Consider the following 16575-nt stretch of genomic DNA (forward strand, 5'->3'; position numbering starts at 1 on the left):
CACTCGCCTTATGGTGCGTGGCCCCAGCCCAGTACCACCAGTGACTACACCACGCACCAGGCTTCCAGTGCGTCTCCAGAGCCCTGTACGCACTGTTCCTTCTCCCCGCACTCGCCCTGAGGTGCGTGCCCTCAGCCCGGTACCACCAGTGCCGGTACCACGCACCAGGCCTATAGTGCGCATCGAGAGTCCAGTGTGCCCTGTTCCTGCTCCCCGCACTAGCCTTGAGGTGCGTGTCTCCAGTCCGGTACCACCAGTTCCGGCACCACGCACCAGGCCTACTGTGCGCCTCAGCGGGTCAGAGCTGCCTGCCTGCCCAGTGCCGTCTGAACTGCCTGCACTGCTCGTCTGCTCAACGCCGCCTGCACTGCTCGTCTGTCCAGCGCCGTCTGAGCTGCCTGCCTGCCCAGCGCCGTCTGAACTGCCTGCGCTGCTCGTCTGCTCAACGCCGCCTGCACTGCTCGTCTGCCCAGCGCCGTCTGAGCCATCCGTCTGCCCAGCGCCGTCTGAGCCATCCGTCTGCCCAGCGCCGTCTGAGCCATCCGTCTGCCCAGCGCCATCTGAGCCATCCGTCTGCCCAGCGCCGTCTGAGCCATCTGTCTGCCTAGCGCCATCTGAGCCATCTGTCTGCCCAGCGCCATCTGAGTCATCCGTCTGCCACGAGCCATTAGAGCCGCCCGTCTGTCCCGAGCCATTAGAGCCGTCCGTCAGTCAGGAGCCGCTAGAGCCGTCCGTCAGTCAGGAGCTGCCAGAGCCGCCATCCAGTCAGGAGCTGCCAGAGACGCCAGCCAGTCAGGAGCTGCCAGAGACGCCAGCCAGTCAGGAGCTGCCAGAGACGCCAGCCAGTCCGGAGCTGCCAGAGACGCCACCCAGTCCGGAGCTGCCACCCAGTCCGGAGCTGCCACCCAGTCCGGAGCTGCCACCCAGTCCGGAGCTGCCACCCAGTCCGGAGCTGCCATTCAGTCCGGAGCGGTCATTCAGTCCGGAGCTGCCATTCAGTCCGGAGCTGCCATTCAGTCCGGAGCTGCCATTCAGTCCGGAGCTGCCATTCAGTCCGGAGCTGCCATTCAGTCTGGAGCTGCCATTCGTCCTGAGTTGTCCCTCTGTCCTGAGCTACCTCTTTGTCCTGAGCTACCTCTTTGTCCTGCGCTACCTCTTTGTCCTGAGCTACCTCTCTGTCCTGAGTTGTCTCCTCTATTTTAGAGGGGCGTTGGTGAAGGTTCCTGGACCATGGTCGGGGGCGAGGGTCGCCACTCAAAGGACGCTAAGGAGGGGGACAAAGACAGTGGTGGAGTGGTGTCCTCGTCCACCGCCGGAGCCGCCACCGCGGACAGATGCCCACCCAGACCCTCCCCTTGAGTTTTAGGGGTGCGCCCGGAGTTCGCACCTTGAGGGGGGGGTTCTGTCACGTTCCTGACCTGTTTTCTGTTGTTTTGTATGTGTTTAATTGGTCAGGGCGTGAGTTGGGGTGGGTAGTCTATGTTATGTGTTTTCTATGTTGGGTTAATGGTTTGCCTGGTATGGTTCTCAATTAGAGGCAGGTGTGTGTTGTTTCCTCTGATTGAGAGCCATATTAAGGTAGGTTGTTCTCACTGTTTGTTTGTGGGTGATTTTTCCTGTGTCTGTGTATACCACATGGGACTGTTTCGTTTGTTCGTTCATTTTAGGTAGTCTGTTCCTGTTCGTGCGTTCTTCGTCTATATGTAAGTTCGTTTGTTTCACCAACGCCCACATACACCATTGATACACCGGAGCGAGTAGTCGCATTCCGCATTCCGCTTCGCTCCACAGGTAGTATTACCATTTCATTTTCATTTTCATTACAGTACAACGGTTTGATTTGTTTGATCTTAGCTAGCTACATAGCCATCTTTGTATCAAAGATAATTGTGTAGTTATTGAGGTTCGCTAGCCAGCTATTTTCGTCCTAACGTGACGTAACGTAGTCAACACTGCTAGCTAGCCAGCTAGCCACCGAATAGCAGCACTGTAGAAACGATTGCATTACAACGGAACGACTTGATTAGTGTAGTGTTAGCTAGCTACACAGTTGTCTTTGCTATCTTTGATTTGTTTGATCTTAGCTAGCTACTTAGCTAGCTACATAGCCGTCTTTGTATCAAAGATAATTGTGTAGTTATTGAGGTTCGCTAGCCAGCTATTTTCGTCCTAACGTAACGTAACGTAGTCAACACTGCTAGCTAGCCAGCTAGCCACCGAATAGCAGCACTGTAGAAACGATTACATTACAACGGAACGACTTGATTAGTGTAGTGTTAGCTAGCTACATAGTTGTCTTTGCTATCTTTGTATCTAAGATAATTGTGTAGTTTTGAGTAATTATCGGTTAGCTAGCCAGCTATTTTCGTCCGCCGCGCTGCCGTTCTCCTACCTAGTCAACACTGCTAGCTAACACTGCTAGCTAGCCAACTTCTACCGAATAGCAGCACTGTAGAAACTTACATTACAACGGAATGACTTGATTAGCGTAGTGTTAGCTAGCTACATAGTTGTCTTTGCTGTCCTTGTATCCAAGATAATTGTGTAGTTTAGAGAAATTTAGAGAAATTGTCGAGGTTACCTAGCCAGTTAGAGGTTACCTAGCCAGCTACACTTTCAAACAAAGTCAACAACGCAGCCACTGCTAGCCAGCCTACTTCACCAGCCAGCAGTACTATATCATTTTAGTCAATAAGATTTTTATTTTTTTTGCAACGTAAGCTTAACTTTCTGAACATTCGAGACGTGTAGTCCACTTGTCATTCTAATCTCCTTTGCATTAGCGTAGCCTCTTCTGTAGCCTGTCAACTATGTGTCTGTCTATCCCTCTTCTCTCCTCTCTGCACAGACCATACAAACGCTTCACACCGCGTGGCCGCCGCTACTCTAACCTGGTGGTCCCAGCGCGCACGACCCACGTGGAGTTCCAGGTCTCCGGCAGCCTCTGGAACTGCCGATCTGCGGCCAACAAGGCAGAGTTCATCTCAGCCTATGCGTCCCTCCAGTCCCTCGACTTCTTGGCACTGACGGAAACATGGATTACCACTGATAACACTGCTACTCCTACTGCTCTCTCCTCGTCTGCCCACGTGTTCTCGCACACCCCGAGAGCTTCTGGTCAGCGGGGTGGTGGCACTGGGATCCTCATCTCTCCCAAGTGGACATTCTCTCTTTCTCCCCTGACCCATCTGTCTATCGCCTCCTTTGAATTCCATGCTGTCACAGTTACCAGCCCTTTCAAGCTTAACATCCTTATCATTTATCGCCCTCCAGGTTCCCTTGGAGAGTTCATCGATGAGCTTGACGCCCTGATAAGTTCCTTTCCTGAGGATGGCTCACCTCTCACAGTTCTGGGTGACTTTAACCTCCCCACGTCTACCTTTGACTCATTCCTCTCTGCCTCCTTCTTTCCACTCCTCTCCTCTTTTGACCTCACCCTCTCACCTTCCCCCCCTACTCACAAGGCAGGCAATACGCTTGACCTCATCTTTACTAGATGCTGTTCTTCCACTAATCTCACTGCAACTCCCCTCCAAGTCTCCGACCACTACCTTGTATCCTTTTCCCTCTCGCTCTCATCCAACACTTCCCACACTGCCCCTACTCGGATGGTATCGCGCCGTCCCAACCTTCGCTCTCTCTCCCCCGCTACTCTCTCCTCTTCCATCCTATCATCTCTTCCCTCTGCTCAAACCTTCTCCAACCTATCTCCTGATTCTGCCTCCTCAACCCTCCTCTCCTCCCTTTCTGCATCCTTTGACTCTCTATGTCCCCTATCCTCCAGGCCGGCTCGGTCCTCCCCTCCTGCTCCGTGGCTCGACGACTCACTGCGAGCTCACAGAACAGGGCTCCGGGCAGCCGAGCGGAAATGGAGGAAAACTCGCCTCCCTGCGGACCTGGCATCCTTTCACTCCCTCCTCTCTACATTCTCCTCTTCTGTCTCTGCTGCTAAAGCCACTTTCTACCACTCTAAATTCCAAGCATCTGCCTCTAACCCTAGGAAGCTCTTTGCCACCTTCTCCTCCCTCCTGAATCCTCCTCCCCCTCCTCCCCCCTCCTCCCTCTCTGCAGATGACTTCGTCAACCATTTTGAAAAAAAGGTCGACGACATCCGATCCTCGTTTGCTAAGTCAAACGACACCGCTGGTTCTGCTCACACTGCCCTACCCTGTGCTTTGACCTCTTTCTCCCCTCTCTCTCCAGATGAAATCTCGCGTCTTGTGACGGCCGGCCGCCCAACAACCTGCCCGCTTGACCCTATCCCCTCCTCTCTTCTCCAGACCATTTCCGGAGACCTTCTCCCTTACCTCACCTCGCTCATCAACTCATCCTTGACCGCTGGCTACGTCCCTTCCGTCTTCAAGAGAGCGAGAGTTGCACCCCTTCTGAAAAAACCTACACTCGATCCCTCCGATGTCAACAACTACAGACCAGTATCCCTTCTTTCTTTTCTCTCCAAAACTCTTGAACGTGCCGTCCTTGGCCAGCTCTCCTGCTATCTCTCTCAGAATGACCTTCTTGATCCAAATCAGTCAGGTTTCAAGACTAGTCATTCAACTGAGACTGCTCTTCTCTGTGTCACGGAGGCGCTCCGCACTGCTAAAGCTAACTCTCTCTCCTCTGCTCTCATCCTTCTAGACCTATCGGCTGCCTTTGATACTGTGAACCATCAGATCCTCCTCTCCACCCTCTCCGAGCTGGGCATCTCCGGCGCGGCCCACGCTTGGATTGCGTCCTACCTGACAGGTCGCTCCTACCAGGTGGCGTGGCGAGAATCTGTCTCCGCACCACGTGCTCTCACCACTGGTGTCCCCCAGGGCTCTGTTCTAGGCCCTCTCCTATTCTCGCTATACACCAAGTCACTTGGCTCTGTCATATCCTCACATGGTCTCTCCTATCATTGCTATGCAGACGACACACAATTAATCTTCTCCTTTCCCCCCTCTGATAACCAGGTGGCGAATCGCATCTCTGCATGTCTGGCAGACATATCAGTGTGGATGACGGATCACCACCTCAAGCTGAACCTCGGCAAGACGGAGCTGCTCTTCCTCCCGGGGAAGGACTGCCCGTTCCATGATCTCGCCATCACGGTTGACAACTCCATTGTGTCCTCCTCCCAGAGTGCTAAGAACCTTGGCGTGATCCTGGACAACACCCTGTCGTTCTCAACTCACATCAAGGCGGTGACCCGTTCCTGTAGGTTCATGCTCTACAACATTCGCAGAGTACGACCCTGCCTCACACAGGAAGCGGCGCAGGTCCTAATCCAGGCACTTGTCATCTCCCGTCTGGATTACTGCAACTCGCTGTTGGCTGGGCTCCCTGCCTGTGCTATTAAACCCCTACAACTCATCCAGAACGCCGCAGCCCGTCTGGTGTTCAACCTTCCCAAGTTCTCTCACGTCACCCCGCTCCTCCGCTCTCTCCACTGGCTTCCAGTTGAAGCTCGCATCCGCTACAAGACCATGGTGCTTGCCTACGGAGCTGTGAGGGGAACGGCACCTCCGTACCTTCAGGCTCTGATCAGGCCCTACACCCAAACAAGGGCACTGCGTTCATCCACCTCTGGCCTGCTCGCCTCCCTACCTCTGAGGAAGTACAGTTCCCGCTCAGCCCAGTCAAAACTGTTCGCTGCTCTGGCACCCCAATGGTGGAACAAACTCCCTCACGACGCCAGGTCAGCGGAGTCAATCACCACCTTCCGGAGACACCTGAAACCCCACCTCTTTAAGGAATACCTAGGATAGGATAAAGTAATCCTTCTAACCCCCCCCTCCCCCTTAAAAGAGTTAGATGCACTATTGTAAAGTGGTTGTTCCACTGGATATCATAAGGTGAATGCACCAATTTGTAAGTCGCTCTGGATAAGAGCGTCTGCTAAATGACTTAAATGTAAATGTAAATGTCTGTTGCCTTCGTTTATTGTTTTGTAGTTTGTTCTAGTGTTTTGTCAGTGTTTTGTCTGTTTAATAAATTCAGTATGTATTCATCACCCGCTGCGCCTTGGTCCGTTCAATCACCACAAGACGAACGTTACAGTCATCTTTTATAATTTTTCTTCCCCAACGGTCCATCTTTTTCTCAACGTCTCTCTCTTTTTTCCCAGGCCTCCAGTTAACCAGGTCAACTCCCATTGGCCACAGCTTAACAAGCAACCTTACTGGTCAAAACTTGAAAGTAAACCAACCTATTCACTTTTACATTACCAATTAATTATAACAAATAAATTCAATACTTGGTTCTACCAAGGGTATTACACTTGCCTCAAAGCGCGCATAGAAGTAATTTAGCTCGTCTGGGCAGCTCGCGGCTGTTCTTCCCTTTGTAGTCCGTAATAGTTTGCAAGCCCTGCCAATCCGACAAGTGTCGGAGCCGGTGTATTTGGATTCAATCTTAGTCCTGTATTGACGCTTTGCCTGTTTGATGGTTCGTCGGAGGGCATTGTGGGATTTTTTATAAGCATCCAGGTTAGTCCCGCTCCTTGAAAGCGGCAGCTCTACTCTTTAGCTCAGTGCGGATGTTGCTTATAATCCATGGCTTCTGGTTGGGGTATGAATGTACGGTTACTGTGGGGACGACGTCATCGATGCACTTACTGATGAAGCCAGTGACTGATGTGGTGTACTCCCCAATGCCATCATAAGAATCCCGGAACATATTCCAGTCTGTGCTAGAAAAACAGTCACGTAGCTTATCGTCTGCATCATCTGACCACTTCCGTATTGAGCGAGTCACTGGTACATCCTGCTTTAGTTTTTGCTTGTAAGCAGGAATCAGGAGGATAGAGTTATTGTCAGATTTGCCAAATGGAGGGCGAGGAAGAGCTTTGTACGCATCTCTGTGTGTGGAGTAAAGGTGGTCTAGAGTTTTTTTTTCCTCTGGTTGCACATGTAACATGCTGGTAGAAATTAGGTAAAATAGATTTAAGTTTCCCTGCATTTAAGTCCACGGCCACTAAGAGTGCCGCCTCTGGATGAACATTTTCTTGTTTGTTTATGGCCTTATACAGCTCATTGAGTGTGGTCTTAGTGCCAGCATTGGTTTGTGGTGGTAAATAGACAGCTACGAAAAATATAGATGAAAACTCTCTTGGTAAATAGTGTGGTCTACAGTTTATCATGAGATACTCTACCTCAGGCGAGCAAAACCTTGAGACTTCATTAATATTAGATTTCGTGCACCAGCTGTTATTGTCAAATAGACACAGACTGCCACCCCTTATCTTACTGGAGGCAGCTGTTCTATCTTGCCAATGCACGGAAAACCCAGCCAGCTGTGTGTTATCCATGTTGTCTTTCAGCCACGACTGTGAAACATAAGATATTACAGTTTTTAATATCCCGTTGGTAGGATAGTCTTGTATCAGAGCTCATCCTGTTTATTATCCAGTGATTGCACGTTGGCTAATAGGACTGATTCTAGAGGTGGGTTACCCACTCGCTGTCGGATTCTTACAAGGCATCCGACCTACGACCCCTATATCTTGTCTCTTCTTCATGCGAATGACGGGGATTTGGGCCTCGTCCAGTGTCTGAAGTAAATCCTTTGTGTCCGACTCGTTAAAGAAAAAATCTTTGTCCAGTACGAGGTGAGTAATCGCTGTTCTGATATCCAGAAGCTCTTTTCGGTCATAAGAGACAGTGGCAGAAACATTATGTTACAAATAACGCAAAAAAACAAACAATAGCACAATTGGTTAGGAGCCCGTAAAACGGCAGCCATTTCCATTGAACTAAATGTAGATAAATACATGCCCTGGCTCTGAGCACAAGCGAAATAGCTATTATGACTCATACTGCGGTACTCTATTAGAAAAAGGAGAAGATAGGAATCCCCTTATCTCAGCTCACTGGTCACCATAACAACACCCACCCGTAGCACGCGCTCCAGCAGGTATATCTCACTGATCATCCCCAAGGCCAACACCCACTTTGGCCACCTTTCCTCCCAGTTCTCTGCTGCCAATGACTGGAACGAATTGCAAAAATCACTGAAGTTGGAGACTTATATCTCCCTCACTAACTTTAAGCATCAGCTATCTGATCAGCTTACTGATCGCTGCAGCTGTACATAGCTCATCTGTAAATAGCCCACCCAACTACCTACCTCATCCCCATATTGTTTTTATTAACTTTTTTTGCACACCAGTATTTCTACTTGCACATCATCATCTGCACATCTATCACTTCAGTGTTAATTTGCTAAATTGTAATAACTTCGCCACTATGGCCTATTTATTGCCTTACCTCCTTACTCCATTTGCACACACTGTATATAGATTTTTCTATTGTGTTATTGAGTGTACTTTTGTTTATCCTATGTTTAACTCTGTGTTGTTTTTTGTCGCACTGCTTTATCTTGGCCAGGTCGCAGTTGTAAATGAGAACTTGTTCTCAACTGGCCTACCTGGTTAAATAAAGGTGAAATAAAAAAATAGATTAGGAAAGGAATGGAGGATCGCCTCACCTAGCAGACTGTCGACCAATCGTGTTCACATTGTCATGCTGCGTCACGCGTTTGCTAAGCTAATCATCATGCAATCCATTCTCAAAGTCAGGGTATGATGGTGCTTTCAAGACAACTGGTACCGCGTTCAAAACAACTGGGAACTCTGAAAAAAAAAGAGCTCCGACGGAAAAATCGATTTGAACAGTCATCAAACTCGGAATTCCAATTCCGGCCTCTTTCTAGAGCTCCGGCTTTCCGACCTGAATGACAATGACATCATGATTTGACCTCGTTTTTTTCTAGATTTCTCATACCGTGTTCAAAATAACTGGGAACTCTGGGAAAAAACGAGGTCAAATCATGATGTCAGTGTCCTTCAGGTCAGAAAGCCGGAGCTCTATAAAGATGCCCGAGTTGGATGACCTTTCAAACCGACATTTCCCAGTCAGAGCTAGTTTCCCCCCCCCCCAAAGTTCCCAGTTGTCTTGACTCTTGAAAGCACTGAAGTCTGATATTTCCCAGTTGTTTTAAGTGGCGTGTGTCAAGAAACCTGCCTGTTTTCCTCAAAAGTACGCAATGTCACGATTACAAAGCTTTACCATATTTCAGAGAACAAGTGAATTATATCACAGCTCTGTATTTATGTTGTACTTCTTGTTGACGAAATTCATGCTAATGTCCCACAATCACCCAGAATGCACCACGCGGCCCATTGACGTTGCATGGACAACGTACACAATGGGCGTTAATATGTTTCCCACACTGCGGTATAATTAGGCAATAAGGCAGGAGGTGTTGTGATATATGGCCAATAAGAACAGCTAAGGGCTGTTCTTATGCACAATGCAATGCAGAGTGCCTGGATACAGCCCTTAGCCGTGGTATATTGGCCATATACCACAAACCCCCAAGGTGCCTTGTTGCTATTATAAACTGGTTACCAACGTAATTAGAGCAGTAAAAATAAATGTTTTGTCATACACGTGGTATACAGTCTGATATACCATAGCGGTCAGCCAATCAGCATTCAACCCCTTGGGCCTTATTCCTTAATTATACAACCGACGGGTCATCTGATGCTTTATCACCTGAAAGGACTGGTCGAGGTCCGTAAAATAAAACAGAAAAAAAGTTGTAAATATTTGGTTACTTGAGTAGCTAGCTACAGCAACAGTTTGCAAACATCGCGAGACTTCCGGGAATGCTTGCGAAGCAGGCTGGGGTTTGAGAGGTCAATGAGAGAAGTGACCAATTATTTTTTAGTTGGCACAACCTAGATTGGAGCCAATGTCTTAAGTAGTTGAACATGTTATTACTCCAACCTTGTGAAAGTGACAAACTGACACGTTTTTATTTCATCAAAAACAACTTTATATCAAAGGAGTGTCTTTGTTTTGACGGCCTGCACATGTTCAGTTCGGCGCCAGACGCCCGTTAGACCCGATGGCGTTAATGCACATGTGCTTAGCTAGCCAACATCACCTACAAGCGTGATATGGGCTTTTATTGGAGCAGTTATGCCTATCTTTATACTGTACCGTTTTGCTAAAGCTTCTTCAACATATTTCACGTGACTACCAGCGGGGAGGGGCCACTTCACGTGGCCCAAGAATAGATGCAATAAAGAGGTCAATAAAATTCAACCAAAGCAATGGAAACACGTGGGTGAAAGATGCCTTTGGGGGAAAAGTGGGTGTGTTCCAGTCAGTTCCAGAGTGTCAAATCTAGGGGATGTTTTTTGTAATGTATGCAATGTTGACATGTCAGACATGCATTCAATATTTTCATCTTTAAACCCTATTATTTTCAACATTGGTTGCATACACACATAGGGTGAGACACATGGAAATGAGACTGAAAAAGATAATGGTACAATAGGTTAAAAGTGTTATAAAATTGTATTATCTAATAACCTAATCAGTGTGAACAAAAAAACGACATCCCAAGAGTTATCAATCAAATGTAAGAATCAACCAACCAATATCTCCTTAAAACAATGCTGTTCTGATACAGGATATGAGATTTTTGAAACATAATTTTTCACGTGAATAAATTATTGTATGAGAAAATGTCTAACAGGAGAGACACCAGAAAGAAACAAATATAACATTGCACTTTCCTCTTAAGACAAGAGGCCTGCCAAACTACAACACACACAAAAAATGGACGTACAAAAAGCATCAGTCGCAGACGCAACCATCCCAGTTATAATATATATTATTTCAAAGATTTAATTCATTTTCCATAACCAATAAGTCTTTGTTTTAGTGTTCGTAGGCGGGTGGCTAATATTCCTGTAACTTGATACTCTCTATATACAACAGTAAATTAAGAACACCAATAAGGACCCAAGTTCAAGCCTCTCAAACAGGATACAGTAGAATCATCAAAGAGAAAAACTAAAGGAGTGAGACGAAGACATTATGAAAAGAACAGAGCAGGTCTTGTAACCTGAAGCTCTGCAGTTGAGGTCTCAGACTGAGTTCTTCCTTTACATTTGGTCTCGGAGTTTGGCAAGCCTTGAAGACAGCTCATCCTGAGAACAAAAGATAACAGGCAATGTTACAGATCTCTAAAAACTCAACATTTTCATTCTTGTGTGAGAAGGGGCAGGGGTTGGGGCTAAGGACCATTTTTTGCAAGCCTGAGACACAGCTACTATAATCATATCAGCATTGTTATCATTGCTCTATTATCCCAATCATTTATTTGAAAGATCGTGTTTAGTAGACAATTGAAAGTGTGGTAGGGTTTATAATAGCTGTTGTTTAGGGCCTGTTCCTGTACCTGCTCTGCTGACGCTACACTGGTGCCCACTGATCCAGTCTGTCCCTGTGGGAGTTCCATGTTCAGGTCCAACCTACACACAAATTGATATGCATTAATTTTCTCACTTTTAAAAGACACACTTTTTTTTTTCAACAATAGAGAACCACAAAATAAAGAATTCTTACCCTGCTTCATCAGCCAATTCGTGCATCAGTGAATCCACTTGATTCTGAAACACACGTCGCTGACTGTTAGTCTCCATTGATTGTGAACAGAGCAGAATAAACTAATCTCAATAAATGTATCTTGTCATGATCTGCACTTGTATGTATTTAATGTTACAGACTTGAAGATCAAAGGCCACAGATCTGGTCAAAGACCAAAGGTCTGTCTAGCAGGAGCCCAGAAAAGCATCATTACCTGTGGGGTGGTTAGTGTGGTTGTGCTACTCATGGTGTCCTCCATTTGAGCGGTCTGTACATCTAACGTCTCAAATTGATGCTCAAACTTGTCCATGAGGCCAGAGATCTAGAGAGATCAGACATTCATTAACAAATCTCCCTCTCAGATGGTGAAGAACATAACATGTATACCGTCATAAGTGTGACAACTATCAAATTAATGTATTTGACTAGGAGCAAGTGCGTGCACACACACACACACACACACACACACATTACCTTCTCCAGGTTCATACTCTTCAGTGTGGCATCCATGCCTTTCACCACTCCAGCCATAGATTTAGTGACCTGTAGAATGAACGAACATTACTAAAATAGAAAGGTACCTTGCTGTGTGGTTGGAACCAGCAATTGTTGCAGTAGTAACCTAGCACTCTTTTACAGATATTGCACCAAATTTTCCCTCCAAAGTAAAAGTGGGCCCATCTTAAGCAGAATCAATGTCTCAAACCAAGAATGTCGTTGTATGAAGTCTTGTAAGACGTAGGTATGTAAAACAACTGCACCTTGTTCATTGTGACTGCTGTTTGGACCCTGGCGGCCACTGCATCAATCCTAGCACTCATCCTTAGGAAGTTGACCGACTGGTTCTTCTGTCTGATGGCGTTTTCCGCATGGATCCGTGCCACTTCCACATTTCCTTTTTGGATAGCCTACGGTGAGGATAAAGGTTCAGTCACTACATTCTCAGTTGAGATGTTCAGAGCTAAGATGAGGTGATTGGAGGATTGACTAATGAGGTAAAAGGCCTACTTACTTTTTTGACTTTGGCCTTCTCTGCCTTTTCCTCTTTGTCACATTTCTTAGAGCTTCGTTGCAGTTCTTTGGCTGCAAACTTGAGATTGAAGAGATGCTCTGGGATGGGAAGTTAAAGGGCCAATCAGCAGTTCAAAAATAACAAAAGGTTTTGGTAAAAAGCTGAGGGATGGGCCTGGAGAAAAGTAACCACTAAAACGTATAGACATAGCTATGGATGCTAGGACTGACCATCCATATCAAAATGATTGTTTTAACCATGTTTTGAGGCTTTACAGTGTTTGTTTACAAACATTGGAGTAAAACAAGGTTATATTTTGGGTTCTGATGGGGTAGGAAAGTTGAACTCAGCTCGAGGCATTTATAAGTTATATTCTTCAAGAATCAATGGGTACATATCATTGATTTACAAGTCCACAATTGGATGTAGCGACTGCTGATTGCCTATTTAAATACGGTTTCAAAAATGCCATAGCTACATAACTGAAGCTTCAAGTATTTGTGCCCCTTGTTGGTACTCTCTTTACAAACCTTAATCGATGGTGTGCTCCCACCACAGAACTAAAATACCTGTGATGTAATTATGTGAATAAAATGGAAATGCCTGCCATGCTACCAGGCAATGGGTGTCTTCAGACGAAAGTAAGCTTGTTTACTAAACGTGTTGTACTGACTGTTATACCCATGGCAGATGCACAATACCAATAACAGCAAACAAGCGTTTATCTTTGTCACCAAGCCATCCAAGTATAGACTATAAGCATAAATACGAATCGAAACCTGATATATGGCTTTTGAAATTCATATTCAGACGAGTCACAGACTAAAACAACAGGCCTTTCACTTTGTCTAAATTTCCTGGTGGCAATTTAATGGATCTAACGTAGTAGCTAGCAAACATTTCCGAAAGGATACTCTCCATATTCGACATGCTGGTAGGCTCCTTGATGGTCCGAGAATGAATGTATTTTTATTGTTTTTCTTCTCGATTTAGAAGTAATGCAAAAGCTTTTCTTCTTCAGATATTCCTCTCGTTGATACTTCCGGCTACACTACCCAAATATAATACGTCACGGTCACATGTTCAAGGGTGCGTTCTGTGCGTTCCAATTGACGTCACTAACAACCTTATTTTTATCAGTGGATGACTGAATGGACGTGTAAAGTTCTGACATTGAATACTAAGATGGATTGTTACATTTTCTACAATATATTATGTGTACAGTTTATATAGTAATATTCCTCCCTCCATCCCTTATCTCTGGTGGTATGTCAGTGCAGAGACAATCCAATCAGGTTAGGGGCTGGGGGTTCTCGTCAGACAGGCGGTGGTGTAACTGAGGTGTGGGCGGTGAGCGAGCTTGATTGATGTTTAGGTTTGCGTCTCTGGATCACGGCAGTGAGCGAGAGGATGACTCACCCTCTGTCTGATATGATATTCACCCTCTTTGCAGCAGCTCAGCCAGTGCATACCTCCCAAGCTCCTCCTGCAGTGCTCTGTAAAGGTCTGCTCAATCACCCCTAAATGATACTGATGCTACTTTCAAAACAACTGGGAACTCGGAAATCTCAGACTTCAGTGCGTTCAAGACAACTGGGAACTCGGGGAGAAAACGAGCTCTGACTGGGGAAAATAGTTTTGAATGGTCATCCAACTCAGAATTCCAAGTCGGGAACTCGGGCATCTTTCTAGAATTCCGACTTTCCGACCTGAAGATCACTAAGGTCATGATTTGACCTTGAACAGGCACAAACCCTCTTATAACACTATCCTAGACTCCTACAATAATTTTCTGAATTGTCATCTGAGTGGAGTTGTAGACTACTTGCACATCGTTTCAGCCCTTCACATTAGCCTTTAGAGCACATCTATTTACAAATGTTGAAAACATTGCAAACATAATTATTCTTTGTGGTGTGGATAGGGCTACCTACACAGTTTACATTTCTTTGAATCTGTGTATCTGTCTAATATAAAATGTCACACCAGTGCATCACTAATCACTTGACAGACAGACGAGATAGATAGATACACTACATCACCAAAAGTATGTGGACACCTGCTCCTCGAACATCTCATTCCAAAATCCTGAACATTAATATGGAGTTAGTATCCCCTTTGCTGCTATAACAGCCTCTGCTCTTCTGGGAAGGCTTTCCACTAGATGTTGGAACATTGCTGTGGGGACTTGCTTCCATTCAGCCACAAGAAAATTAGTGAGGTCGGGCACTGATGTTGGGCAATTAGGCGTGGTTTGCAGTCGGCGTTCCAATTCATCCCAAAGGTGTTCGATGGAGTTGAAGTCAAGGCTCTGTGCAGGCCAGTCAAGTTCTTCCACACCGATCTCAACAAACTATTTCGGTATGGACCTTGCTTTGTAAACGGGGGAATTGTCATGCTGAAACAGGAAAGGGCCTTCCCCAAACTGTTGCCACAAAGTTGGAAGCACAGAATTGTCTAGAATGTCATTGTACGCTGTAGCGTTAAGATTTCCCTTCACTAGAACTAAGGGGCCTAGACTGGACCATGAAAAACAGCCCCAGACCATTATTCCTCCACCAAACTTTACAGTTGGCACTATGCATTCGGGCAGGTAGCGTTTTCTCCTGGCTTCCGCCAAACCCAGATTCGTCCGTCGGACTGTCAGATGGTCACCCGTGAGTCATCACTCCAGAGAACGCATTTCCACTGCTCCAGAGTCCAATAGGGGCAAGCTTTACACCCCTCAAGCCAACACTTGGCATTGTGAATGGTGATCTTAGGCTTGTGTGCAGCTGCTCGGCCATGGAAACCCATTTCATGAAACTCCCAATGAACAGTTATTGTGCTGACATTGCTTCCAGAGGCAGTTTGGAACTCAGTAGTGAGTGTTGCATCCGGGGACAGATCATTTTTACACGCTACGCGCTTCAGCACTGTTTGTTGCAGGGCAGAAATTTGACAAACTGACTTGTTGGAAAGGTGGCATCCTATGACGGTACCACATTGAAAGTCACTCACTGAGCTCTTCAGTAAGGCCATTCTACTGCCAATGTTTGTCTATGGAGATTGCATGGCTGTGTGCTCGATTTTACATACCTGTCAGCAGTGTGGCTGAAATAGACAAATCCACTAACTTGAAGCGGTGTCCACATACTTTTGTATACATTGTGTAGATATCTGATAGATAGATAATCCCATAATGAACAAACAGAGCTTCGTGAGTTACCTTAAAGTCGTGACGCCAGATTGCCATGGAAACTAGACTACGCTCGCAGCTGAGAGAAAACAGTGCGCTGTAGAACTTCAGTTTGTTTCCTTAAGCGCCACTGTTGTGTTGGGTTGGACAGCGATCAAGCACGAACCTACATCTTCTAAAGATAATAGCGCACTGTGCACGGTGTATACAGGTCGGAGATCCCAATTTAACCTGTTGGATATCACTTATTGTTGTTTTGCTTACTATACTTTGGCTAAGTTATACCCTTTCCTCGGCAGTCAGGTGAGTAGGCTAAAGTCTATGATTTAATTGTATGATCATTGTCATGCTACATTTAATACAGGAATCATTTCGAAATGCATAAGGTTTGTGCTTATTATTTTTTTTATGTCAATATCAATCAAATGCACATTTGGTAGGCTAATGAAATGCATTGCCCACGGATTGATTAAACAATAGCAAACAGTGTTGGCCAGTGTGTAAATTATACCTTACAATATTGCATCAGGTGAAGACGTGGAAGAATAGGTGTAGGCTAAACTCAACATGTTTTATTTTTTATTTTAAATAGGCTATTTTATTAGTTTCTGTTCAATAAAATATTTGTTGTTGATCATTTTTATATAGCCTACGTAGTCTGTGAGTGTTTACTAGACTAATAACGGGTTTGTAAATATTATTTTGGTAAATTGCATAGACTGTGCACATGCAGCATCATTTCGATGAGTATAGGCTAAAAATGACTGTAAAATAAAATAAAAACTCAAGAGAACTGATTGATAGGCTAGCCTACACAATATTGTACTAGATCGAATCTGATTATCAAGAACAACACTCCCGGCTTTAGCCTTTATACAATATTTGTATTGCAAATGTCTCAAATATACAACAAGAAATTGTGAATATGTGAGAAGTGGCGACTATGTTTTTTACATGCA

The 16575-nt window shown here is 45.8% G+C and overlaps 1 protein-coding gene across 1 annotated transcript; it reads right to left on the reverse strand.

The window, feature by feature from the left end:
• Positions 1 to 10330: 10330 nt before the first annotated feature.
• On the reverse strand, positions 10331 to 13490 carry LOC120056561 (charged multivesicular body protein 1b). Its single transcript, XM_039004743.1, has 8 exons — positions 13353 to 13490; positions 12439 to 12536; positions 12188 to 12334; positions 11901 to 11969; positions 11641 to 11748; positions 11406 to 11449; positions 11239 to 11311; positions 10331 to 10987 (listed from the first exon to the last, which is right to left on the reverse strand). Exons 1-8 carry the CDS (start codon positions 13366 to 13368, stop codon positions 10943 to 10945), a joined length of 600 nt encoding a protein of 199 aa, XP_038860671.1. The 5' UTR covers positions 13369 to 13490; the 3' UTR covers positions 10331 to 10942.
• Positions 13491 to 16575: the final 3085 nt, after the last annotated feature.

This window comes from Salvelinus namaycush, chromosome 12 (assembly GCF_016432855.1).
Source record: "Salvelinus namaycush isolate Seneca chromosome 12, SaNama_1.0, whole genome shotgun sequence".
Taxonomy (NCBI): domain Eukaryota; kingdom Metazoa; phylum Chordata; class Actinopteri; order Salmoniformes; family Salmonidae; genus Salvelinus; species Salvelinus namaycush.